Source organism: Myotis yumanensis, unplaced genomic scaffold (assembly GCF_028538775.1).
Source record: "Myotis yumanensis isolate MYYU_CA2020_CCGP unplaced genomic scaffold, mMyoYum1.0.hap1 SCAF_12, whole genome shotgun sequence".
NCBI lineage: Eukaryota > Metazoa > Chordata > Mammalia > Chiroptera > Vespertilionidae > Myotis > Myotis yumanensis.
In genome coordinates, this window is record NW_027223763.1 from 33,258,318 (window position 1) to 33,285,311 (window position 26,994).

At 40.7% G+C, this 26,994-nt stretch overlaps 2 protein-coding genes across 4 annotated transcripts in view; both read left to right on the top strand.

The window, feature by feature from the left end:
- GKAP1 (G kinase anchoring protein 1) overlaps positions 1–5,159 on the top strand; it is a 62,901-nt gene extending 57,742 nt beyond the window's left edge. For both annotated transcript variants that reach the window (XM_070431437.1, XM_070431436.1), the window contains 3 exons: positions 1,067–1,137; positions 2,362–2,439; positions 4,835–5,159. In XM_070431437.1, the coding sequence (XP_070287538.1) occupies positions 1,067–1,137; positions 2,362–2,439; positions 4,835–4,882 (197 nt within the window). In that variant the 3' untranslated portion in view covers positions 4,883–5,159. The remainder of the gene's footprint in view (positions 1–1,066; positions 1,138–2,361; positions 2,440–4,834) is intronic.
- A 9,690-nt stretch (positions 5,160–14,849) lies between these two features.
- UBQLN1 (ubiquilin 1) overlaps positions 14,850–26,994 on the top strand; it is a 50,727-nt gene continuing 38,582 nt past the window's right edge. For both annotated transcript variants that reach the window (XM_070431438.1, XM_070431439.1), the window contains exon 1: positions 14,850–15,290. In XM_070431438.1, the coding sequence (XP_070287539.1) occupies positions 15,111–15,290 (180 nt within the window). In that variant the 5' untranslated portion in view covers positions 14,850–15,110. The remainder of the gene's footprint in view (positions 15,291–26,994) is intronic.

Genomic DNA, 26,994 nt, shown 5'->3' on the forward strand with positions numbered 1-26,994 from the left:
AAATTTTATTTACAGTATTATATTGGTAGAGTTGTAGTGATATCAGTACTCAGAAAAACTTAAACATTTCTTCTATTACAAATTTTATTATAGTTTTACCTCTTTAACCTCTCTTGTTTTTCTTTTCCTTAGCTTGTTTTTAAAGTTGAGGAGTTAGCTTTTCATTCTGTAGCCATTATATCATGGGGTTTATTGGCCATGTGGAGACTTTTAATGCTTAAAGGAAACTAAGGGGCTAAAATATAGATCTCTTACTTCCCCAAAGAGGGAAAAAACCTCTAGACAAATGAATAGTTCTAAGAGACCACAGATGTTATATGATCAGATATGATCATATGAGCTATGTTTATTTGACAGTGCTTTATTGGTATGAAACGTCAGATATAAATAATTTCTGTGGGCCTATATGGTCACCCTGACAATTTAAGAAAACAAAGGAAATAGAAATGTTCTATATTTTTTTAATCTTAAAGATTAGTCAAGCCGAAACCGGTTTGGCTCAGTGGATAGAGCGTCGGCTTGCGGACTGAAGGGTCCCAGGTTCGATTCCGGTCAAGGGCATGTACCTGGGTTGCGGGCACATCCCCAGTGGGAGATGTGCAGGAGGCAGCTGATCGATGTTTCTCTCTCATCGATGTTTCTAACTCTCTATCTCTCTCCCTTCCTCTCTGTAAAAAATCAATAAAATATTTAAAAAAAAAAAAAAGATTAGTCAAAAAAAAAGATTAGTCAAGGTGTTTAAAGTTTTCTCTCTATGTGAAATTTATTTTCTTGTGTATTTGTTCTCTTTACTGTAGATGGATAAACTTACTCTTTCATCATATCTGTACAATTAATTTTCAGCGCTACAGAAAATTTTAAATTTCCAAGAATATGATAATATCAGAATTTCCCAATGAAAACTAAGAACTATATAGGATCAAGGAATACATTCATTAAGTAGGAGGACAATTAATCTTTGCCTGACTGCATTGCTATTTTGGGTCACTAAAGTACTGTAAAAGTATTGGAGTGATTGACAAAATTAATTATACTACTCTTCCCCCCCCCCCCCTTTTTTTGTCAGTGAAAGATAAAGCAGAAATACTTCTGCAAGTTGATGAATCACAAAGTATCAAGAATGAACTGACTATACAGGTAAGGAAAACTGTATACAAGACTGATATTCTTAGGCTGTTCTTTAGTCTTGAATTGTGAAACTTTTTTTTTTTTTTTTCTGCTTAAAGTATTACAAAGGGTATTACATAAGTGTCCTTTTTTCCCCCCCGCCCTTGACAAGCCCCTGCCCTCCCTTACCCCCCAGTGTCTTATGTCCATTAGTTATGGTTATATGGGTGCATACAAGTCCTTCGGTTGATCTCTTACTCCCCTCCCTCCTGTCCCCCAACCCTCCCTGGCCTTCCCACTGCAGTTTGACAATCAGTTTGAGGCAGCTCTGCCACTGTATTTATTATTGTTCAAAAGTTTGTAATGGTCTTAATTATCCATGAAAGAGTGAGATCATGTGGTATTTTTCCTTCATTGACTGGCTTGTTTCACTTAGCATAATGCTCTCCAGATCCATCCATGCTGTTGCAAATGGTAGGAGTTCCTTCTTTTTAACAGCAGCATAGTTTGAATTGTGAAACTTGACTAAACAAAAATATAGCCCATCAACACTGCAAGAAAGTGATATAAATTGGTGAACACACAATACAGTATACAGGTGATGTATTAAGAATTGTACACCTGAAGCCTATATAATTTTATTTAAAGTGTCATCCCAATAAATTGAATAAAAAAGAAAGTGATATAAATTATTACTATGTATTAGCAAATGAATGAAGGTTCTATTTACTGTTTAAGGGAGGTAGCTATGTCCTGAAGAATAGGGGAAGATAAGGTTGTATTTTAGTTGATGTGGACTATGAATATAGAGATAGAAAGGGCAGATAGAACTTATCCTACCCTTGGGCTTGATTTTCTGCCCTGCCCATTCTTAATCTATGGTCTTAGAACAGTGAGCTTGTCCTATGTATCTCTAATATATAGCTAAGTAAAGTGCCTAATTGAAATTGAAGTGGTGAGGAAGGGTTCTCTTCTGATGCTCAATTTATCCAGTAAAAAATTATCATTGTGAATAAGTGTTAAGAATTAAGGTTATTATATGTCTGACGCCAGATGGCAGGTACTGGAAATATTGAGGGGAACACTTTGTAAAGTATATGATTGTCTAACCATTATGCTTTACACACCTGAAAAGAATATTAAATTATTTTGAATGTAAAAAAAATACACATACAAAGCTAAAAATAAAAATGAATTAAGAGTATTTGCCTAAAAAAAAAATGTCTTTTTAAAAAATTGAATATTTGGTTATAGGTGACTTCACTTCATGCTGCGTTAGAACAAGAAAGATCTAAAGTGAAAGTATTACAAGCAGAATTAGCCAAATATCAGGTATGCTTTTATAATTCTGAAAGTGTTTTCATCACAAATAATACATTTGAAATAGATACTGTTTGAGAATAAGTGGACTATTTTTTTCTTAGGCCAAAATTTATTCACCAGAAATATTAACAGTTTTATATAATTTACATTTTAGAAAATGTTAAGGTTTTTCTAGATATTGATATTTGCAGCATAACTAAAGTATTTCAGAAAAATTCTTGGTACTACATAAATGATGTAGCATACATGCCATTGACTTATATCGAGGGAAAGCACATAATGACAATTGCCCCATTATATAATAAGTTTAATCATTTGTGTACAGCAGTATCTTTTAGATGTGTTTACTGTAAAGGTATATTTATAAATTAATAAATTATATGTGGAGTGATACTTTGAGATTGTGTGACGAGATCCTTTTTACCCAATGATTTAGCATCCATTGATATTTGTAGCAAAATAGTGATTTTTTTAATTCTGTAATTTCTTCTGCACTCACAAACTGGCATTCATCATTTTCTTTAGGGTGAAGCAGTAAAAAATGTTAATGGTTTGTTTTAGTATATGTGTATCTGTATGTATATATAAACACATATATTTATTTATATGTGTGTATGTGTGTCTAAGTCATGATATAAAAAATTAATGAGGTCATAGTAAAAAAAAAAGGAAAGCCATTGATGGCCTAGAGAACATAAAAGTTATTTAGCCCCAGCTTTCACATCAGTCTGGGAATGAGAATTTGCCTGGGAGGCTTTGAAAATGATTCTCAAATATTTTGTGTGTTTAAAAAGAAATCTGGCCCTGACCGGTTTGGCTCAGTGGATAGAGCGTCGGCCTGCGGACTGAAAGGTCCCAGGTTCGATTCTGGTCAAGGGCATGTACCTTGGTTGCAGGCACATCCCCAGTGGGGGGTGTACAGGAGGCAGCTGATCGATGTTTCTCTCTCATCGATGTTTCTAACTCTCTATCCCTCTCCCTTCCTCTCTGTAAAAAAATCAATAAAAATATATTTTTAAAAATATTTAACAACAACAGCAAAAAGAAACCTTGTTGAGAAGCAAGGTAAGAGTTTTAAGCTGTATAACGTTGATACCTATGTGTAGTTGGGATCTACTTTATAGAAGCACTTTTGAAAAATTTATTTTTACTTTTCTGCTATCAAGAAATAAATTTTGTTTTTAAGATGAGATTACACATTTCAGGTCCCAGATAACCTCTTTATACTTATTTTCTCTGAATGAATCCTTAGAAAACTTTTATTTGGTTAGGAATGAATAACAGCATTTTTACACTTGATTTTTTTTAAAAAAAATGAAGGTTGATATAGAAATGTTTTTGATCACCAAGAGAAAAGTTATAGGCAGTGAAGAGATGAGAAAAATACAGAGAAGCTGCCACCATTATTAAATGGGCCTGGTTTTCATGTGCCCCTAACATAATCACCATTTTAAGAAATGCACTTTTCACAGACAGGTAGTTCCCAGACTTAGCTGATCATTAGAATCCCTTGAGAGCTTTTTGAATTACAGATAGTTTGGCCCAGTCCTGGTAATAGTGAATAAATAGGTCTGGGACAAAGTTTAGACAACAGAATTTGAAAAATATTACTACTCACGTGATTCTAATCAATTAACTTGGATACACTGCCATAGTTTATAAAAGATGGAGAGAAAAAATTATAAAATTGTTGTAAGGCAGATACATCAAATCATTATTTGTGGTTAAAATGAAGAGGAGTAGGTAGAGTAGTTATGGGTGATTTTAATTTTCTTCTTTGTACCTTTGTACTTTCCATATTTCTACAATTAGTATTTACTTTTAATAAAGCAGAAAATGTTATGTTAATTTGTGTAAAATACTTCTTGTCTTTTAAGCTGCCTTTCTCTTTTCTTGGCCCTAGTCAAATTGGAGCAGATTAAATACAGATGTATATATATGTCACTGAGCAATATGAAAAGTATAATCTACTTTTCAAACCAGTGATGAACAAAATCATACTTCTAATGCTGTTGTCTGGTAAGAAGACTAGACAAAACTTGCATTAGAAATTGAATTACCCAAAAGGGATCATATGGAATAAATTGTGTTAGTATTGATTAAAATTTTTATTTAAAAAAAAAAAAGCTGGGACAGTCTAAAAGAGCACTAAAAAAAGTAACATAATTGCTGAACTTACTAAATCTAGACTAGTTCAAAGAGGGGTAACTTTTCTACAACTACTTTAACCATTTGTAAAAATAACTCTATAAAATAATTTATTAGTATGTATATTCAAATATGCAACAAACTCAAAAAATGCCTCCTTCTCATACTCAAAATGCCTTTGGTTTCATATAGTCTTAAGATGAAAATGGCCCCAAAATGGTATTTTCTAAATAATTTGCCCTATTTTTCTTTACAGGGTGGCAGAAAAGGGAAAAGAAACTCTGAATTCGACCAGTGTAGGTGATTCCATTAGCCTTTGAGGTCAACACAAAAATTAAAACTTTCAGGGTTTTGCAAAAATGTATATATTTAATGCTGTGCAACTGCTAAGCTATGCAGTTTTTGTTGAAGAAATATGTAAAACAGTTAGCTTACTAACAGTCTATAATTTTTTGTCCTTTTGGCTTAAAGTGAAAAGAAGAAAAACAGAATTCCAGCAGAACACAATGATTATTGTTTACTATCCATACTTCTTATCACTTTAGTTTTTCATCAGTCAATAAAATTAATTTACTCTTCCATTAATATGTTTGGTGTTTTAAGTTTCAGAAACAATGTGAACATATTATTTTTGCTTATAGCACAACCAGTTAGTTGGATTGTCAAGTTCAGTGAATATTACTCAGCACTTTCTGCATGCTAAACCTATGGGACATACAAGATGAGTGAAAAATGGTTGATATAATAGGTTTACTGCCTACTATAAAAGATTGGGGTTCCCTAAGCTCAGGACTCCTTTCTTATAACAGAGCTCACTACATATACAGATGACACTGGTCCTCTTGGCATTGCTTTTTGGGAACTGGGCCTTGGGGAAATGGTGCCTGACAATGCTGACACTCTTCTATTGATGTAAGTAACAGTCCTTTGTCCTTGACCTAGGAGACTTGTGTCTTCTCTGTCCACATCCACAAAATGTGTCCAAGTTAATTTAGCTTGCAAGAAGGGCAAGTAGAGGCTGTTACTAGATCAGCCTCAGGTTCATGCCAAAGTAACAACTAATACTAAGTTTTGCCCTCTGTCAGACAATAGTGACAGAAACATGCATTACATTAAATATGAAAGGGAAATTCCCAACTGCTATGGGCAGAAACCAGGCAGATTTTTAGAACCTTGCCTGGAAGGCTTGGGAGATGAAGGAGTGAGCATGTAAGCATCCTATCTAATAATAGACAAACATGGTAATTGACCGTACTTTTGCTACACCACCCATGGGCTAATCAGCACGATATGCAAATTAACCGCCAACAAAGATGGTGGCTAATTTGCATACTGCAGGCAGGGCAGGACAGCGCGAGAGCTGCCATCCAGGCCCCCATGTGTGACCCCAGAAGCTGTCCAGAAGCCGGTGATCAGGGGGAGATGGGATCCCCTGCCCAAGCCTGACACCTCTGGCGGAGACGTCAGGCCTGGGCAAGGGGCCAAACCGGCGATCGGAGGGTGATGGAGGTGTCAGGCCTGGGCGGGGGGCAGAGCCGGCAATCGGAGGGGTCTGGGGGTCCCCTGCCCAGGACTGACGCCTCTGGCCGAGGCATCAGGCCTGGGCGAGGGCGGAGCCGGTGATCGGGGGGATATCGGGGTCTCCTGCCCAGGTCTGAAGCCTGGGCCAGAGGTGTCAGGCCTGGGCTGGGGGGGGGCCAAGCTGGCAATTGGTGTGAACTACAGAGGAAACACCTTTTCTGACCGCTCATAGGCTAAGCTCCCTGTATGCCACTGGTAATATTCTTAGTAACTTGGATAATAAGAATCCAAAAAGGTGATCTGGGGTTTTTCACCACACTCCTGGTGAAAAAAATGAAGGTCCGCTGCTGGAGGGCTAAGAAATGTCATATCCTGCCCTAGCCAGTTTGGCTCAGTGGATAATGCCTTGGCCTGCTGATGGCAGGGTCTGGGTTCAATTCTGACCAAGGGCGTGTACCTAGGTTGCAGGCTCCTCCCTGGCCGGGGCCCAGGTCAAGGCTCATGCAGGAAGCAACCAATCAAAGTGTTCCTCTCACTTTGATGTTTCTCTCTGTCTTTCCCTTTCTCTTCCACATTCTCTAAAAATCAATGGAAACATATCCTCAGGTGAGGATAAAAAAATAATAAAGAAATTATTATTATATGAAAGACACATCTTGAAAATGCCTAAAGAAAGTTGTCATTTTTTCATGGTGAAGGGACTGGAGTCCGTGTTGATGAAAAAACCTTGCTGGCTGCGGTGACTGGCAGTGGCTGCAGCAGCAGGGTGATGGGGCTGGTGCCTTCCCCTGATCAGCTCGGTCACCTCCCACAAAGGGAGGCCAGACTGCGGCTTAGGCCCTATCCCCAAGGGGAGCAGGGAGCGGGCCCAAGCCATCAGTAGGACATCCCCTGAGGGCTCCCAGTATGTGAGAGGGGGCAGGCTGGGCTGAGGGACACCCCCCCCCCCCCCCCCCAGTGCACGAACTTCGCACTCCAGGCCCCTAGTTGTTAATAATGGCAACAGCTAGGCTGTCCTTCAGCTCAGCTCTTCCCTCAGTCTATCACACTAATCTTAGATCCATCCCGAGATGATCATAAAAGGTCTCAAGAGTTTTTGTTTTTTTTACAGTGTAAACTGCTGTAAGGAGCTTTGGTCCTAAGACTTAGAGGGATTTTTCTGAGGCAGACTAATTCCTGCAGAAACCATAAATGAGGAATTTAGATTGGTATTAAGGCTCTTATTGCCCCAGGTTGGGTTTAACAATGCTAATTTGGTAACCCACTGAAGATTGAAAAACAGACCCAAAGAAATCTAGATAACTTCTTGCAATGAGCCCTGCCTTCATGGAAAACTCCCCCTACCACTTACGTTGGATTTAAGAGATGTTATTTTGATAAGGGGGCAGCACATGCCCATGTGAAGGTCATCTCCTCAAAGAAGGTCATCAGCCAAAGGACAAACTCTAGCCACAGCTGGAAAATGTGGCTGTGGCTGCCACAGTTACATGGTCACTGCACTGTGGGCAGAATTAGAACTTTGCTACCTAATATAGCACTTCGGATGGACTGGGAACATTGGAAGTTTGTTTGATGAAGCTGCAGTCAGCCACTGCAGTGCTTAAAACAAAGTCATTGCACTTTGCTTCTGGCACACATTCTCCTTCCTGCTGCTTGATCCCTCCCCTCCTGCTCTACCCCAACTTCAGCTACTTTAAGGCAAAGATGATTAGGAGAGGGGCCAAGTTTTCCTGTCACCAAGGGGGACCAAAGGTCTATTTGCTTGGCAAGTATTTGGGGGAACTTCGGGGTGGAGAGGAACTCAAACTTATATGGCTCTGCTGGATATAGGACCTCATCACCATTCTCTCAGCCCCATGGGGGAGCTGGCATCTAGAGAATGCAGCCAATAGGGCTTAGGCAGGATTCACCTGGAGAAGGAATGCTAATGTGACCTGGGTGGGGTCCTCCAGGCCAATTCAATCATTGTTTTAGGTCTGAATGTATAGTAGGAATTGATGTGTACCTCTGTTTCCTCATTCCTTAAATGCCAGAGGTCATTCTCCTGATTGAGAAAAGTTGCAAGCAGAGAAGTGCTAGTGACTTTGAGGCTCCACAGTTTGAGCTAGAAATCTACAGGAATGATAATTTTGCCAATTGGTGTCTCTGGTAAGAGGAGGCAGCCTCCATCCTGAGGTTCCCCTTTGGGTTTCGAACTCAAAGCCTCCCTAACACAGCTACACGTACACCCCATTTGAAAAGCAGCTATTAGTTGCCATTGGCGGGGTAGCTCAGTTGGTTAGAGCATTGTCCCAATATGCCAAGAATGAGGGTTGGATCTCCAGTCGGGGCACCTAAGAGAATCAACCAATGAATGCATAAATAAGTGGGACAGCAAATGGATGTTTCTTTCTCTCTCATAAATAAATAAAAAGGGGGGGGGGGGGAGAAGCAAGCCTATTTCTCAAATATTTCATTTCTAATAAAAAAAAAAAAGCAGCTATTTATTAGCTTTGCTATTGAGCTCTTGTTGAAACTGAATGCCTGACTGATAAGGGCCGTGTGACTCCGCCTAATACTGCCATTTGGGGGTGAGTCAACTTGGACTGAATGACTACCAAGGTGGGAAGGGCTAAATAAGCCTTGTTCAGCAAATGGAAGTGATATATTCAAGAATGCTGCTGTTCTGGCCCAGGGTATCTTGGCTTTAAAGGAAAAGTGGCAGCTATCCCCTGGAGAAACTTTATCACTGCCTTCTCTTCCCTCTGACTTTATGTGTGAAGTAAAGCTGCTGACTCAATGGGGCTCTCAATTCAGGATTTCCCCTAAATGCCTGGGCCTGATTCACTGATGGTTTAGCTACACTGAAACCTATCAGATCTGTTGTGGCTATTCAACTTCGGAGTTAATATGTAGAACCAACAGTGGACATGGTCACTATACTTAGTGCAGAATTAAAGGCCACTCTCATTTCTGGCCAATAGTCCTCTTGATGAACTTTGTTATGTTTGTACTAACGCTTGGGCTGTTGCCAACAGCCTAACTCTTCGTTCTGCACTTGGGAAACTACAGACTGGCAGATTGAAACACATCCTCTTTGGGGACATGAAGTGTATAAACAAATCACAATTGCTGACCCAAACACTTGTGTCTCTCATGTAGATGTCCATGGTAGGGGCTATTCCGTTGAGAATGACTGGAGTCAAGTTGCTGACAGCTTTGTGCTGCCCTGATTGCCACCATTGCTGCTTCTGTCCATCATTGTACTGGGCATGGTCTACACCGTGTGTCATCATCATGGAGTGGGCAGAGTAAGGAATCTGTGTTTCTGATGCAAAGGTTAACACTGATTGCAACTTGGACTTCTGACAAAAGATGACACATTTGTCTCACAGGGAATGAGGCCACACTGCACAAGTGTGGCCCCTGCCCACTGCTGGCATATTGATTACATTGGACTTTTGCCCATCTCAGGGTTATTGTGGTGCCTCACCATTGTTGACACTTTGTCACCTTTGGTATTACTGGTCTAGTCCAATCAACTGACTCTAGCCATACTCTTGTGTCCCTTAAAACTAATCTGTCATGTTTCTGGCTTTCTGGAACATTTGCAGTCTGACAAATGTACTTTTTATTGCAAAAGCCACTTTAACAATGGGCTAATGGCCAAGGTTCTCAGGACTTCTTGTGCTACCATCTACAGTCATCTCAAGAGACTCTCTCTTTCTATATCCCTCACCTGCTCCTAGTTCATACACTTTAATACTAGGTATTTTGGTCATTAAATGTGGCTGTCTCCAGAAAGAGATCATCTCCTCCTGGCCACTTCTTAGGTAATGATAAAAAGGGGGGTGGCAAGTGGGGGGGATATAAAATGATAGTGAAAATCCAGACTGCTACCCTGGGCATGATGATGCTTTCTTTCCTCTAATGACAATCACAGATTGGCCTGATTGGTACATTATTTAAGCTTGCCCTAGCCAGTTTGGCTCAGTGGATAGAGTGTCGGCTGTGGACTGAAGGGTCCCAGGTTCGATTCCAGTCAACAGCACATGCCCGGGTTGTGGGCTTGATCCCCTGTAGGGGGCATATAGGAGGCAGCTGATCCATGATTCTCTCTAATCATTGATGTTTCTCTCTCTCTATCCCTCTCCCTCTCTAAAATAAATAAAAATATATTTTAAAAAGATTTAAGCTTAATTCTGGTTTAGCTGCTTGGATTCTGTTGGACTGACATGGTCCTAGTGGGTAAGGATAATGATTGAGTACATGCTCCCTTAGTCCCCTATAATGGCCTGTGGTGGTCCAAATGGGGGACATAATGGCTCTCAATAAGTTTTAGAAAAATGTCCTTAGTGCTTTTGTGTCTCATCCTTATGGACAAAAGGTCTGGGTGTGAATCAGGGATGAATGGAAGAAGATGAAGTTATAGCTACTGGAATGGGACATACTGGTTTTTTTGGTGGTAGAGGTAAGCTGTCTGGCACTAGGGTAAGTAACATCTTGGACCTCAGGAGGCCTGGGAGAAGGGGAGACATCATGGTCTCCCATCTTCAGAGCTATCCCCAGACCTTTCCTCATGAAGGAAGACACTCAGGTAAGGTTCTCCTGAACTAGCAAACACTACATTTAACCGGCTCTGCTGTCCACCACATAGCTCTCTGATCACAATTGATTGCCATTCTTGTATAATAATAAGCCAGTTCAAAGTGGCAGGGAGCCCTGGTAGGGTAGCTCAGTTGGTTAGAGCATCATCCTGATATGTCAAAGTTGTGGTTCCATCCCCAGTCAGGGCACCTGCAAGAATCAATCAATGAATGCATAAATAAGTGGAACAACTACTTGGTGTTTCTCTTTTTCCCTCTCTAAAATCAAATTTTTTTTAAAGTTAAAAAAATAGGGAATGTCCCATCTCTTGTACCTCCCCTGCAAAATATCTGTCAGCACCTCCAGATATCTTTCCCACTCCTACTCCTGTAGTCTTCACTAGTCATTCTGTGGAGTGGATGAATGCCACTCAGCTGGTGACATGGACAAACAGGACAGTTTGGACTACCTGCCTGTAGGCAGTCCTTCCATAAACAAAGACTGGACTTAATTATTCAAATGAACTAGGAAACCTAGGGCTTACCAAATAGCTAGGAGGCCACAATAGAGGCACTATCATCTTGTGCCCCACAACTGATATAGGTCAGATTGGTTGGGGGGGGCCTTCAATAATTATAAACATTTTCTTTCCAGGTGCATCATGTGTCCCCCAGGACTGAACTTCTTAGGTGGATGTCACAAATAACCACAGTTCTCCTCTTGAAAAAAAAACGAAACAAAACAGTGGCTTGCACCTTAGGGACTTCTTGTGCTACCATCTACAGTCATCTCTTATTTCTGGCCAGTAGCCCTCTTGATGAACTTTGTTATATTTGTACTATAAGTTTGTGATAAGAAACCTTCAAGTGTTTGAAGAAACGACATCAATAGATCACAGAGCCATCAGACCACATGTAGAACTAATATGAAGCTGACCTTGGTTATTTGGAGAAGTTTCTCAGAGGGATAATTTACTTGTTTATATGCAACCTGGGAGCGGGGGATTATTCCTACAATGAGAACCATCCAGTTAGAAGAGGTAGAACAAAATTTGTCCTCAATTTAGCTGAAAAGATCAATGACATCACATTGGCCCTGGAAGGCATTCAAGTCAGCCTCAACTCACTGTTCAGGGTTATTATGATTGCTATAACTGCCCTAGATTTCCTCTGTGCAGGCCATGGCAAAGTATGTGTAATTGCTAATACATCCTTCTGTGCCTAGATTAATGCCTTGGGCCAAGGGAATAAGTTAATACAAAAACAATACCTAGGAAGCAGCCAAAGTAGACCCTGATGGTTTATGGGACCCTGGGGAGCATGGTTATTAATATTGCAGGTTGGGCCCTGGCCGGTTTGGCTCAGTGGATGGAGCGTCGGCCTGCGGACTCAAGGGTCCCGGGTTCGATTCCGGTCAGGGGCATGTGCCTTGGTTGCGGGCACATACCCGGTGGGGAGTGTGCAGGAGGCAGCTGATCGATGTTTCTCTCTCATTGATGTTTCTAACTCTCTGTCCGTCTCCATTCCTCTCTGTAAAAAATCAATAAAATATATTTAAAAAATATATTGCAGGTTGGCCTCATACTGCTATTGGAATTCTGTTGATACTAGCCTTATTAAGTGCTCTATGAGACAAATACATGTGTGTTGAATAAATTTGTCCTCTGAAATCATTAGACTTGGAGTTTTACACAAGCAGGGAGTGAATGTTTTTTCCCTCTGAACCTATTACAAAGCGAGTTAGTACAGTGGGGCCTTGACTTGCGAGTTTAATTCGTTCCGTGACGGAGCTCGTAACTCAAATTACTCGTATGTCAAATCAAAAAGTGAACGAGTGAGACACATGATGCTGGGCTGATGTTGTGGCGTTCACTGTGACGTTCACTGTGCCAACTAGCGGTAGGGTATCTGAAGTTGGCTCGTAACCCGAATTTTTGCTCGCAACTCAAAGCAAAAAATCTGCCGAGAGACAGCTTGTATCTCGAAAAACTCGTTAGTTGGGACACTCGTAAGTCAAGGCCCCACTGTATTACCTATTATCTATGTCACTATACTATAAACCTTGGGAGGAACAGAAGAGTATAAAATATGATGTTCTAAGTGAATTTCCTCTCTAGTGGAAAATAGTTCCAACAATTCAGTTCTACAATAAATGCTCTAATGCCAAGAAATTAGGTTGGCACTTGATTAAGACTTGATCCCTGTTTTCAAGGACCTTGTCTAATAAAGGAGATATGCACACAAATGTAATACAAGGCAGAATGTGATGAGTGACACCAAAAAAGTAATAAAGCTACATGGGAATACAAGTATTTACAGATAATGTATGGCTCACAAAGCTAACCTATTTACTACCTAGTCTTCCCTAAAAGTTTGTTGATCCCTTATCTGGAACCCCATCTCCAAAAGTTCCTTAAAATATAGGATTATTTCTAAAAAGTGCCAAAATAACTATACTGTATATTCTTACAGATAAATTACATTACTTCATAAATTGTGCATATACTTCATAATTTTAAAGAAAGAAAATTAATGTAGACATCATTACAGAGCAATTTCATAAGTGTTTGGTTAGAGATAAATGATTGTCCAATGGTGGAACTTCTACCTTGAGAAAAAATGATTTCCTGACATCTAGACAGAAGCAAGTAGTCATCCTTCACAAGAGTATGTATCCTTCAGCAGAGAGCCCTCTGTAATTTTTTTAAAGATAATTTCATTTTTATTTTTAAACTTTTTCAGAGAGAGATATAGAGAAACATCAATGTGAGAGTGAAACATGGATGGGCTGCCTCTTGCACTGGATCCAGCAACCTGGGCTGAATGGAACCCACAACCTTCCACTGTCCCGGACAATGCCCAACCAATTGAGCCACACGGGCCAGGGCACCCTGTGTAATTTTTAATGTTATTGAACAATGCTGCCAGAAGTTTAATACCAGATTATGACTGTATTGCAATTTATACTTTCAGAATTTCTCTTAATCCCAGATTACAAAAGGACTCTGCTCAAAAGAATTCATCATGCAAGAGTATTTACTCCCAGAACAGAGTTGGATGGTTTAAAAACAGAAATACAGATTATATCCTTGCATATTTGGGTCACAATCGGCTCTCAGGTTTACATCTGTGTAACACTGATTAATAAAGTTAATGTCCGGTGTGGTATATTCCTTGCAAGTCATTTTTTAAAGACAAACATTGACGTCATTTCCAAGTTAGAATTCTCAGGGGGAAAATAACTTCCTGTTAATTTGTACCCATATTAAATTGAAAATATTTCTTGAACAATTATCTTTAATGCCACCTAAAGTCTGAAATATAGCAGTAACTTATTTGATGTAAGAATATAAAAAGAACACCTCAGCTACATTGAACAGTCTCAGTTGGGTGGGACCCCGTTTCTGCTCATTTTGGGAAGTGTTCACAGAAAATTCGGGGTTGCTCGCGCAGGAATGTCAGCGTGCGAGCGGAGGCCACAGTCCACACAGGTGGCCTCATCACCGGAGCAAAACGGGCTGCCCCCAGGGCAGGAAGCCGCGGCCGTGGAGCGATGACTCTATGGGATTGCGCTGTGTGGCTACTGACGTCTATTTTTTTTGGGGGTAAGTGAGGGGTTTATGAGGCTCTTTCCTCGATTAACTCAGCTTCCAACTCCCGCGCTCCGGGCAGTAAGATCAAGCATTTTAAATCTCCCAAGTAAACAAAAATTAAGCATATTAAAATAACAAAACTTCTCCAGCATTCATCAGAGACCCCTGTCCCACTGGTTGCGCTGAACTAGCCTTGGTCCAGTGAGCCCGGCGGCGCGGTGTATGACGTAAGGGGGTGGGGAACCGCCCTGGGTCGCGAGAGCGCAGGCGCAGCCACGGCCGCAGCGCCCAGTGGGCGAGCCCTTTCTAGTAATTTCGCTAACTGTGAAGTCATCCACGTGCGCCGCGGTGTCTTCCAGAACCTGCGAGTTTATTTTTTGGTGAAAGGAGTGAAAATAAACCGACCTCTTCCGCCCCACTCTGCGTTTATTCTTTCGCTCTGGCTGTGCCTACACTGACCCACGGGAGAGGGGAAGCAAAGCCGCGGGGGCGCGAAGCCCGGTCGGCCGGGCATGACTGGCCGCCGCCGCCAGCCGCGTTACCCGGCGTGCCCCGCGCGGCGGCGGCGACGGAGGAACGCGGGGGAGGGGGTGGGGAAGAGGAGGAAGCGGCGGCGGCTGCGGATGTCGCTGCGACCGAGCGTCGTCTGAACATACGGCGGCCTCCGAGCGCCCGACCCGGGCCTACGCCGGAGCCCACGCCCAGCTCTGCCGCCCCTCGCCCGCCAGGGCGGCCCTGCGCCCTAGCCACTGAGGCGGCGCCCCTGCGTCCTCCGTTGTCCGGGCCTGCCGGCTCTGGCGTCTGCTGGCTCCCCCCTCGCTCGCCTGCGCCTTCCTGAGTCACCGCCGCCGCCATGGCCGAGAGTGGTGAAAGCGGTGGCCCTCCGAGCTCCCAGGACAGCGCTGCCGCGGCCGAAGGGACCGGCGTCCCCGCGGCCGCTGCTGCCGCGGAGCCCAAGATCATGAAAGTCACGGTGAAGACCCCGAAGGAGAAGGAGGAGTTCGCTGTGCCGGAGGACAGCTCCGTCCAGCAGGTGAGGACCGCCTCAGGCTCGGCCCGCGTGGGGGTGGCGGCAGGACCCCTGCCCGCGGCCGGCGGAGGTGGCTTTTAAATTAAAGGCCTGGGCGGGGGTCTGCCCCGGAGGGGCGCCCGGTCGCACTCTCCGCGCTCATCCCTGAGGAGATCACACCCAAGTTCGTGGGTTTGCTCCTCGGGACGCCGCTGAGGTTTGTGGTGGCGCCTCGCGGCCCGTTTGTGGGACGCGCGGACACCTCTCCCCTCCGCGCCCTCCGCTTGGGCCTCCGCCGCCCCCGGCCCCCGGCCCCCGGCCCCCGCCCCCCGGTCTCCCGCCCCCCGCCGCCTCCCTGCTGCTCCGCACAAAGGAAAAGGACCCACCGCCGGCTCCCGGCTGGGACCGGGCTGGCGGGGGCGTGGGTTCGCTCTCGCCCGGTCTGCGGTTTTGTCTCGGGAAGAAAAAAGGGGGGTGCTTATTGTTTTGCCTGCCCGAGGGGTAAGGTGGATTTTGCGGCGAGGAGCATATGGACATTTAGTTTTGCGTTTTCGCGGCTGAATCGTTCCCATTCTTTATTTTTTAAAAAAATTTATAACGTAGAACTTGCTTTCAGCCACATCTTAAGTGATAGTATTAGGCTTAAGGAGGAAGCTGGATGGCCCCTCAGTGATGACTTGCTGTTTTCTTTGTAATCTATCACCCCTCGGATGCCAATCGTTGGGTAGGTTTTTGTTTGATTTTAGGGGGACGATAGCTGCGTTACTCAGATGTTAGCGGTTGCAATCTAATGAAAAACAAAAACAAAATTGGAGTTAATGGAGAATACTGCCAAATAATTTACAACTTAAAATCTGTTCAGCAGTATACATTTTACAATTCATTAGGAATCTCGAATTCAGCAAATTGTTTTAGCACATTGTGGAATACGTCCTTAGAGTATTTTTCCATAATTATTGTATTGATCTCTGGCAATTTCAAACATTGTGAACAGTTTATGAGGAAGCAATTCCTGAAATGTACATTTTATCTAGGGACTGCAGGTGATTTGGGGTCTTGGTGTATATGGTTCTAGAAGCTGGTGAGTTTTGTGAAGTTGTAAGTAGAGCGTGTAGCATCAAGCAAGAGAAACTTTTACCACCTACTGAATCACCGTATTTTTTGGTCTGTTTTGCTATGAAAAATTTCCTTAACATTTTTATATTTTCCAACATACAGGAAAGTTGAAAATTGGAAAATGAATACCCACATGGCTGTTACCTACAATTAGTGTTTTGCTGTATTTGCTATATCACACAAATAATTTATCAGTCCATTTTTTACTTTGAATGCATTTCAAAGTAAATTTCAAATGTCGATACACTTGGAGTGCGGGTGAATTTCCCGCCAAAATATAAGATGGCTCTGCCTTTTGGTTTTGTTCCATCCACCAAAAGGGTGGATTACAAACAAATATTTGGTAATACGCAGTTACAATCGGCCCGAGTTTACACGTTTCCCGCACTCCACCGCAAATCTATATGAACCGAGTTAAAGACGGCTCCCGCGGAGTATGCGCAATTCACGCGAGCCGACTTAACTCCTTTCCCCCACTCCAAGTGTTAACACTTCACTAATGTGTATATCATTAATCTGAGTTCAGTCTTTTTATTCATTTACTAGAGTCCTAGTGCATGAAATCTGTGCACTGGGGGGGGGGGGGGCGGTGGCTGAAGGGGATCCCACAGCCCAGGCCCTCTCACAGTCGCGGACCCCTCACTCCTTACTGCGCCAGCGCCTCTGCTCTTGCCAGCCATGAGCCGGGCTTCTGGCTGAATCACCAGGGGGCAGCTTCTGTGTTGAGCGTCCGCCCCCTGGTGGTCAGTGTGCATCATAGTGACCAGTCGTTCTGGTTGTTCTGCCATAAAGGTGGCTTAGGCTTTTATTATATAGATAGATTTGTTTATTTTAGTTAAGTTTGACATGCAACGAAATGCACATGGTTGCCATTCTATCAGTTTCCACAAAACTGTGTAATCTAAAGCTTTTTATGAATGTAGGACTTTATAATTGGACTAGAAAGTTCTCTCTTAACCTTTCCCAGTCAGTTCAGCCACTCTTCCCTCCATCACCCACTTTTTAAATTTTTCTTCACTGTTGGTTAGTTTTGCCTTTTCTTAAACTTCTCGTAAGTGGCATTGGGTAAGGCTTTTTTTTCCCCCCACTCAGCATAATGATTGAGATTCATTCTTGTTGTGTAGTTCCTTTTTTAAAAAAATTAAAAATGTTTTTATTGTTTTCAGACAGGAAGGGAGAGAGAGAAACATCAATGATGAGAGAGAATCATCAGTTAGCTGTCTCCTGCGTGCCCCCTACTGGGGATCGAACCAGAAACCCAGGCATGTGTCCAGATGGTGAATGGAACCATGACTTCCAGGTTCATGGGTCGACACTCAACCAGAGCCACTCCTGACAGGCTGTAGTTCCTTTTTTATTGCTGTGTTGTTTTCATTGTATAAATATACCAAAATTTATCTATTACCCTGTTGTCAGTTGTGTGGGCTGTTTTTAGTTAGTTACTATGGACATTCTTTTACAAGTCTTTTTGACAAGTGCTTTTTCTCTTACGATAAACACTTAAAGGTGGAATGCCTCGATCATGTGGTGCCATGTTTGTGCTATTTTACAATCCTACACAACAGTATTATGGGAGTTTCTGTTGCTCCACATTCCTGCTAACATTTGATAGTGTCAGTCTTTTTTGTTTTATTATAGTGGGTGTGTAGTCATATTAACTTTTGAAGTCTTAGGTCTTCTTCCTAGGATTCCTAATTCAGGTCTCTACCTTTCCAGCTGTTGTGAGCATTTAATGTAAAAGATTAGAAAGATTCAGTATTCTATAAATAGAAATTTAAGTCAGTTTATGATATATCTGTGAGGCTTTTTTTTAAACTTTTTGTGATAGTGAAGTTAGAATTTTAAAATTCTGTGGAAATTTTAAATTTACTCCTCTGTAACCAAAATAAAATTTTAGTAGATAAAATTAAGGCCTTTCTGAAGCAAATTTTTCTAATGGCAGTTGAATTTTTATTTTGATAAATGCTCTCTGTTGGAGCAGAAAACATGATAAAAATTGAAGCTCATCACTGCACTAAGACTGAAGAGAAGTTGAAATATCTGTACACTCTGTTGAGGGAGGCACATACTGGAAAATGTGCAAGAATAAGAAAAGCAATTTCAGATGATTTCTAAAATTCTACTTGAAGCACAAGAAAAAATTTGTAACTTTGAAATTAAAGTTTTCTTAAGTGGCTTGTTAGCTTTAAATTATTTGCTACATATTAAAATTTATTATTAAAATATATTTAATTACATTAAGGACCCAATAAAAATGTTCAGTAAAAAATTGGGAACTGTTTGGTTCTGAGAATTCTTAGGTAATATTGTAGGTAAAGGGTTAAGAAAGAGACCTACAAAAGGATAATCTTGAAGGCTTAGGCTTTCTATCAGACAAATCTCATTTTCTACAATTTAAAATATCTTTCAATAAGTGTTCTTATATCATTCTCTTAATACAGTATACTAAGGTAGTATTTCTTTATATGAATGCATTTTTAAAATTATTTTTAGAGTACATTTATTAAAGCGGGGACAGTGAAACAAAGGAAGGGCTTAGAGTAGAAGCAGCAACAGGAGACAGCCTAGGTGGGTGCTCTGCCTTGGCTTTCTAGAAACGATGTGGGGATGAAGTGAGCCATGTGGGGCTGCTATTTTAGCTCACTGAAAAGTTAGAGAAAAGGGGGCCTTGGAGACACGTTCAGGGGTAAGCTTGGGATGAGCTGCCGCTGCCCACTGCTCACTTGGTTGCAACCAAGGGAAAGTTGTTTAGGGACCCTGAGTTTAGGACAGAAAAGTAAAGATGCATGCCTGAGAGGGAAGGTGTGGGCATGCTCCAGAGAGAGCCCTCTCAAGGTGGTTTCATTAATTGGGGTTTTCATAATGTAAATAGATTTTAAAAAAATGGCACAAAGTCCCTGTGTATGAGATTGTGCTTTCTTTTACTTATTCGTTATCTATTATTGGAAACAGTTTGAGGATTTCCAAGATGAAGTCCAGAAGAATGCTCTGTATGTGTGTGTGTGTATGTATGTGATTAAAACTAGTGCAGAGAATGGAAGGGAGCTTCCATGTAACTTCTGACTAGCTTTTCTTGGATTTTTTTAGCCCTCCAGATTATAGTGTAAAATTTTGAAGTAGAGTTAACTGAAACACTCAGGTAACATGCATTTTAGTTTTATAAAACACCTTCATCACTTGAAACATTTAGAAAAATAATATATTTAACATAACATTCAATAATATAAATACTGTATTGAGTAGAATTGAGCATTTCCTAATTGGGGAAATTGCAGTATCTTGGGTCATTATCACAAGCATCACTTAACATTATAGTGTGGGTGTAGGACTGCGCTGTCCTCTTTGGTACCATCAGCTTCCTCTGACTTTTGAGCATTTACAATATGATTGAAATGATTTAAGATGTGCTGAGGTATAAAATACCAGGTTTTCAAAAACTGTGATTGGCTTCTTATACCTGGCATAATGTTTTTAAGGTTCGTCTATGTTGTGCCATGTATATGAATATATCATATTTTCCATCATACTGGGAAAATGTCATTTTTTAAAATTATGTTTTTATTCATTTTAGAGAGAGAAGAACATCTGTGTGAGAGGGAAACATCTTTGGGTTGCCTCTTGCATGTGCCTTGATTTGGAATGCTACTAGTGACCTCTTAGTGCATGGGGCGATGCTCAACGAACTGAGCCCACCAGCCAGGGCTGTAGTCATTTAAAAAAAAAAAAGAATGTTATTTATATGAGTCTATTATTTAAAAAAATATTTTAAAAGATTTCTCAGTTTTAATTTCTAATGGAGCATATATCAGTAACTATAGCCTTCATAAAGAAAAATTCTTTGGGGTTTTTAATTTGTAAGAGTGGTGTCCTGCAGTGGCATATTTAATAGATTAAGTAGGTGCTTATAAGATTGAGGATTGACTCCGCTAAGTGGCCATTGCCTCTTGCCGAGAAAATATAGTAACCTGCCGAAACCGGTTTGGCTCAGTGGATAGAGCGTTGGCCTGCGGACTGAGGGGTCCCAGGTTCGATTCCGGTCAAGGGCATGTACCTGGGTTGGGGGCACATCCCCAGTGGGAGATGTGCAGGAGGCGGCTGATCTATGTTTCTCTCCCATCGATGTTTCTGACTCTCTGTCTCTCTCCCTTCCTCTCTGTGGAAAAATCAATAAAATATATTTTTAAAAAAAAAGAAAGAAAAAAAAAGAAAATATAGTAACCTACTGGTCAGTCTTCCCATTTTTCTGCCCCTCCTCCCATTCATTCCTAGATCAATCTCTGAAAAAATGTTAATCTGATCATGTTGCCCTCTAGGTAAAACTAATTGCTCCCCATTGATCTTAGACTACTTAAAGCTTCTGTGAGGTCCTGTGTAGTATGGTTCCTACCTCTCCATTCTGATGCCTTCTTTTTTCCTTGGTTACTTGGCTCTTGCCATACTGACTTTTTAGTTCCTTGACCTGTTGCTACATTTTTTTCTTGCCTCAGGACTTTTGTGTAATTTGTTCTTGCCATCTGCTTTGCCTCCCACTCTTTGCCCATTCCAGTTACCCCTTAAATTTCAGGGTCACTTTCTCAAAGAACTCCTTGATTGCCCAGGCTAGATTGGGATTCCCTTGTATTTTCTCACAGTACCCTAGTTTTGGTTATAAATCATCACAATTTAAATTCTGTATTTATGTGGCTATCTGATTAATGCTTTATTTTCCTGCTAGAGAGGATTTGTGATTGTTCACCATTGTTACCAGAACCTAGTGCATGGTATGGGCTCAGTAAATATTTATTAACAAGTATGTATTTAATAATAACTAGCAATTTTTGAAATTTTGCTGAGTGCAGTATATACATATTCTCTGGTTCCTGCTCTCCTTTCGCAGCTTAGTTTTTAACAGCTCTTCCCTTAGTTCACCACTCTTCAAGCACAACTCTTGACTGCCTCAGGACATTCACTCTTTTTTAAAAAATATTTTTATTGATTTCAGAGAGGAAGGGAGAGGGAGAGAGAGAAACATTAATGATGAGAGAGAATCATTGATCAGCTGCCTCCTGCACGCCCCCTACTGTGAACAGAGCCTGCAACTTGGGCATGTGCCCTGACCATAACCACAGAACACAGAAAATGATTTGAATAATTATCCATCTTTCTCAAAGACGGTTCACAGCTAATGTAATTTAAATGCTTAGGAGAGAAGTTAATTCTTTACATGTATGTAGTCAATATGTAGTGCTGGTAAATGTTTCAATTCTTTGGGAAAAACACTGATTTATAGTGTTTGCTGATTTCTGTGGTGTCAATTCTCTTACCATGACAGTTTTAAGCTACCAGTATTAAACTGGCTCACAAAATTCCTGAAAATTTAGCAGTGTGAGCCAGTAGGAGCCATTGCTTACAATAGATGCCTTAGGCAGGGGTCAACAAACCATAGTGGGATAAATGTGCCATGCCCATTTATTTTTGTATTACCTATGGCTGCTTTCAGAAAGACCATATGGTCCCAGAGCTGAAAATATTTACTGTGTAGTCCTTTACAGAAAGTTTGCTGACCTCTCTCTGCCTTATGGCAGTAGGGCTTATTGTTCTGGGTCTTGTCACACTGTTCCTTAAAAGCCTTCTCATTGGAACATTTTTACCATGACTAAATAATTACAGTGCTGTCCAGTAGAAATATAACGAAAGCCACATATGTAATTTTAATTATATTAAAATAAAAAAGTCCACTTAAAAAATAAAAGGTAGTGACTTGTAAAATACACACAAAATTTACCATCTTAACCATTTTAAGTGTACAATTTAGTGGCATTAAATAAATTCTCATTGTTGTGCAACTGTCCATCTCTAACTCCTTTCATCTTGCAAAACTGAAACTCTGTACCTATTAAACAATAGCCCCCTCCTCTCTCTACCAGCCCCTGGCAGCATTCATTTTTATTTTCTGTCTCTGTGAAATTGACTATTCCATTATCTCATAAAAGTGGGATCAGAAGTATTTGTCCTTTGGTGACAGGCTTATTTCACTTACTATGTCCTTAAGGTTCATTTATGTTGTAATGTGTCAGAATTTTCTTCCTTTTTAAGGCTGAATAATAATTCCATTGCATATATATACCCCGTTTTGTTTACCTGTTTATCCTTTGGTGGTCACTTCCGGTTGCTTCTACCTTTTGGTTACTGTGATTTTAATATGTTTTGTTTAACCCCATAATCATTTCAACATGTTATTGATATAAAATTGAGATATTATACTTTTTTCATACTAAGTCTTCAAAATCGAAGGTATATTTTACATTTACAGCACATTTCAGTTTGGACTAGCCACATTTTAAATGCTCATTAGCCACATGTGCCTGGACCACCGAATTAGATAGCAGAGTTAATAGACTGTTTTGCTCCCCACTTACCTCTCCCCCTTTGTTCACTGTATTTCAGCATTTGTGTTGTCTTTTCCCCTAATTATCATTCACTAGCTCTTTCCCCCTCTGGGCCCTTGCAAAGGCTGCTAATGACAGTAACATAAAAGCAGGTATTTATTCCAGACTTATCTAGGCATAATGCATCTCCTTTTATGCTGGGGTCCAATCCCAGCGGGTCCAGGGGTCCCCAAAGGTGTGGACGGAGTCGGTGAAGAAGGAATGACACGAAGACAGCCTTCAGTTGATCAGCAGCCTAGTCAGGACCTGTAGCCAGGATTTCCAGCCAAAGTTCTGGTCGGAGCTCTGGTTAGGAACTGATGAGGTTCTGATGTTTATTGTCTTGTTACATCCATATTTATACCAGCCGATTTTAATCCTGTCAATTTCTATTACAAAGGTTAGGGCGTTTCTTATCTCCATTCTAGGGAGTAAAGATTATGTAGCTTAACTACCCGCCTGGCACTTAATTAAGGGGTTGTATCCCCTCCCTAACCTCAGGGAAAGATCCCCACCTGGGGAAACAACCTTTCTCGGAGAGGTGACCTTGGTTAAAACACATGGCGCTAAAGAGAGCAAACATATTAAGAACAATATGCTATATATGCCAGGTCCCTTGAAACATATGCTGTGCAGATGTTTCTTTCCTGCAGCGACTGTGTCAAGCAGCAAGGATGGACCGGCTCCCGGCACTTTTAAGTTTTACAACTTTATGATGATGCAAGTACTATTATCCTTTTTTAAAAAAAAGAAGAAATGGATTCAGATTAATAATATGATCGAGTTTATGCACCTATTAAATAGTGGAGCCTAGATTCAAATCTAGTGACTAACTTTGGAGCCCACACCTGACTGTCCAAGCTGCCTTGAGTTTTCTCTGGCTGGCTTTTATTTAAATGTTAGTTCATTAGAAGGTGATTGGAGGCACCTTTTAAATTAAATCAACAATTATAATCTCATATCATTTTTTGCTTATGTGGACTTTATCCTTACTACCACATACTGTAAGAATTTACAAGTGTAGAGGCTGTTTTATCTTCTAATCCCATGGTACCCAGCATTGTGCTTGGCACATACTGAGTAATGCAAGTATTTATTGAGTGAATGAATAAATATTATTTTAAAGATTACAATATTTTGTACTTATTTGGGACTGCTTGTGATTTACTAAGAAAAATGTGGTGTTTACCTTAGTCTAATTAAATGTGCAATGACATTCTTTCAGTTGTTAACTTCCATTAGAAAGGAAAATCCCACTAATTAGGATTGGGAGTATTTTTAGAGACTAAAGTTGATTATTATGTATAAATCTGTTAGATGCAAAAATGGCTAGATTAGCATAAAAATATTCCATTCATTATAGGTATAAATAATATGTATATCTGTGTGTCTCTGTTGTGCAAACATTTTCATTACTAGAAGATCTGAACTCTGTTTTTTCCAGTTAGTTTGACATCCTATAAATATGATAGCATAGACTGCTTGGATTACTGGTTAAGCAGCTGCAATACAGATTTCTAGACTCGGGTGTAATGGTTTTTGTTAAATATTTTTTAGCCTTTAATAAGGCAGGGTGGAGAACGTCCAGCCCACAGGTCATATAAGGCCTGAGAAATCATTTGGTCTGGCCCTGCCAAGGCATTAGGGGTGGGTTAATTAAATGTTTGACAATATAGCAGGCTAATTTTTAAGTTTATAATTTTGTATGGCCTATGAATGATGTTATAAATATCTAAATGGCCGTTGGCAGAAAAAGATTCCCCCACCCCTGCTTTAAAGCTTTCTCCAGTGGCTGTTACTAGTTTTAAATGCAGAATGCAAAGAAAAATTAACTACATCATGCATGCTATTACTTTAAGGTTAGACAATTTGAATGATGTAGAAAAGTATGAAATTAAAAGGGTGCCTACTCATAGATAATCTAAATTTATCTATATCTACCGTATATTTTGGTGATTCTGTCTAGAAGGGTGTTTATTTGTACACGCATTATATAATTTTCTGTTTATTCCTATTAAGCAGATGCAATATTAACCCACAACCTTTCTGTACCTTATTCTTTTTCCTTGTTCCTTTGTGTTCTTTCCATATCAGCATATGTAGAACTAACTTGTTCCACTACTTACTATTTATTTTTTGTGTACATATTTTTATTAATATTTTGAGAAAGACGGGAAACGTGTTTCAGGATAATAGTTAAGTATATTGAAATATGGTTCTGCTTTTTTTTTTTGTAATCCTCACTCGAGGATATTTTTCCATTGATGATTTTTTGTGTGTGTTTTTTTTAAGATAGAGTGGAAGGAAGGGAGAGGGACAGAGAGAGAGAGGAACATCAGTGTGAGAGAGGGAAATCGATTGGTTGCCTTCTGCACGTGCCCCGACCAGGGCCGGGGGTTGAGCCTGAAACTGAGGTATGTGCCCTTGACTGGAATCGAACCTGGGACCCTTCAGTCTAAGGGCCAACGCTCTTATCTACTGAACCAAACAGGCTAGGGCTATCGTTCTGCATTTTGGAGAGAGTTGTGAACCTTGGAATTTGAGAGATGTGACTTTGGGCAAGGTGCTTTTACTCCACTGCCAACATTTTATTTACTTATTTATCTATCTATCTGTTTATTTATTTAAAGATATTTTTATTGATTTCAGGGAGAAAGGAAGAGGAAGAGAGAGAAACATCAGTGAAAAGAGAATCATTGATCGGCTTCCTACAAGCTCCATACTGGGGATGGAGCCCACAACCTAGGCTTATGCCATGACCGGGAATCGAACCATGACCTCGTGGTTCAATGGTCTACACTCTTACTGAGTGTTCAATTACATAAGAAGATGCTCTTTTTTCATATTAGCTGCTTATGTACCCTATAATTATTTCTCATACTCAACCTCTTTGTGTAAGATTTATGCAGTGTTTTTAAATGAGGCCAATAACTGCAGGCATGTTGAGAGTAATGACTGGCTGAACTATTGCATAGGATGATTTATTCAGTGTGGATGATTTTTCTTTTTTCATCGACTCTAGAGAAAGAGGAAGGGGAGAGAGAGAGAGAGACATTGATATGAGAAACACTGATTGGTTGCCTCCTGCACACACCTGACCAGGGATCGAACCTGTAACCAGGGCATGTGCCCCAACTTGGAATTGAACCCTCCATCCTTTGGAAATGATTAAAAAATAGAGAACCTTGAAGGACCTTAAAATACTGAAATAGCAAATATCTGAATGCAGCATATTATTCAGATACCTACAGTATTTAGAAAATTTTTACCAAATACTATTACTATGTAATTCTGTAGGCAATGAAATTAATGTGTATGCTTAATCTTCAGAGTTTATGTTTTATATATAGGTTGCAATATTTTTCCTTTTTTCTGATTATATTTAATTGTGAGGAGGAGAGACTGGATGTTTAAAGGCAAGTTTGGATTGTGGGGTGTTTAAAGAATAACTGTTTCTTTTAGCTAACTTACAATTAGATTAACTCAATTAAAAAAAATGCATATAGCCCAGTCAGTGTGACCCATGCACCATAAGGTCACCGGTTCCATTCTGGGTCAGAGCATATGCCCCGGTTGTGGTTGTGGGCTCGAATCCCCCGTAGGGGGCACGCAGGAGGCAGCTGATAGATGTTTCTCTCATCTACTTTTCTATCTCACCCTCTCCCTCTCTCTCTAAAATCAATAAAAAAAATATATTTAAAAATAACAAAATTGCTTATAATTCAAAGTTTATCTTCACATAATTAGTTTAGCAGTATTTGAGTGTCTGCATGAGTTGGATAATTTTTTGCTCTTGGGTCTGTCCTGTGCTTTGTAGGATATTTAGCAGCATCTCTGGTCTCTACTCATCATATTCTAGTGGTACTCATACTTTTTATGATAACTAGAAATGTCTTCAGACATTGCTAAAAGCTCCCCAGGGTGGATAGAGGCCGCCCCCCCCCCCCCCATCCCTATTGGGAACCACTGCTCTAGGGTGACTAATTGGGGAAAACTCTTACATCCATATCTTGCCATATCTTATTCTTTTCTTTTAGACTGATTATATTCTCTTTGGGACACTATTTACATGTATCTACACTAATAAAAGAGAAACATGGTAATTAGCGTACAACCGCTACCCTTCCCATTGGCTAATCAGCATATCCTTATGCAAATTAACTGTCAGCCAAGATGGCGGCCGGCAGCCAGGCAGCTGGAAGCGA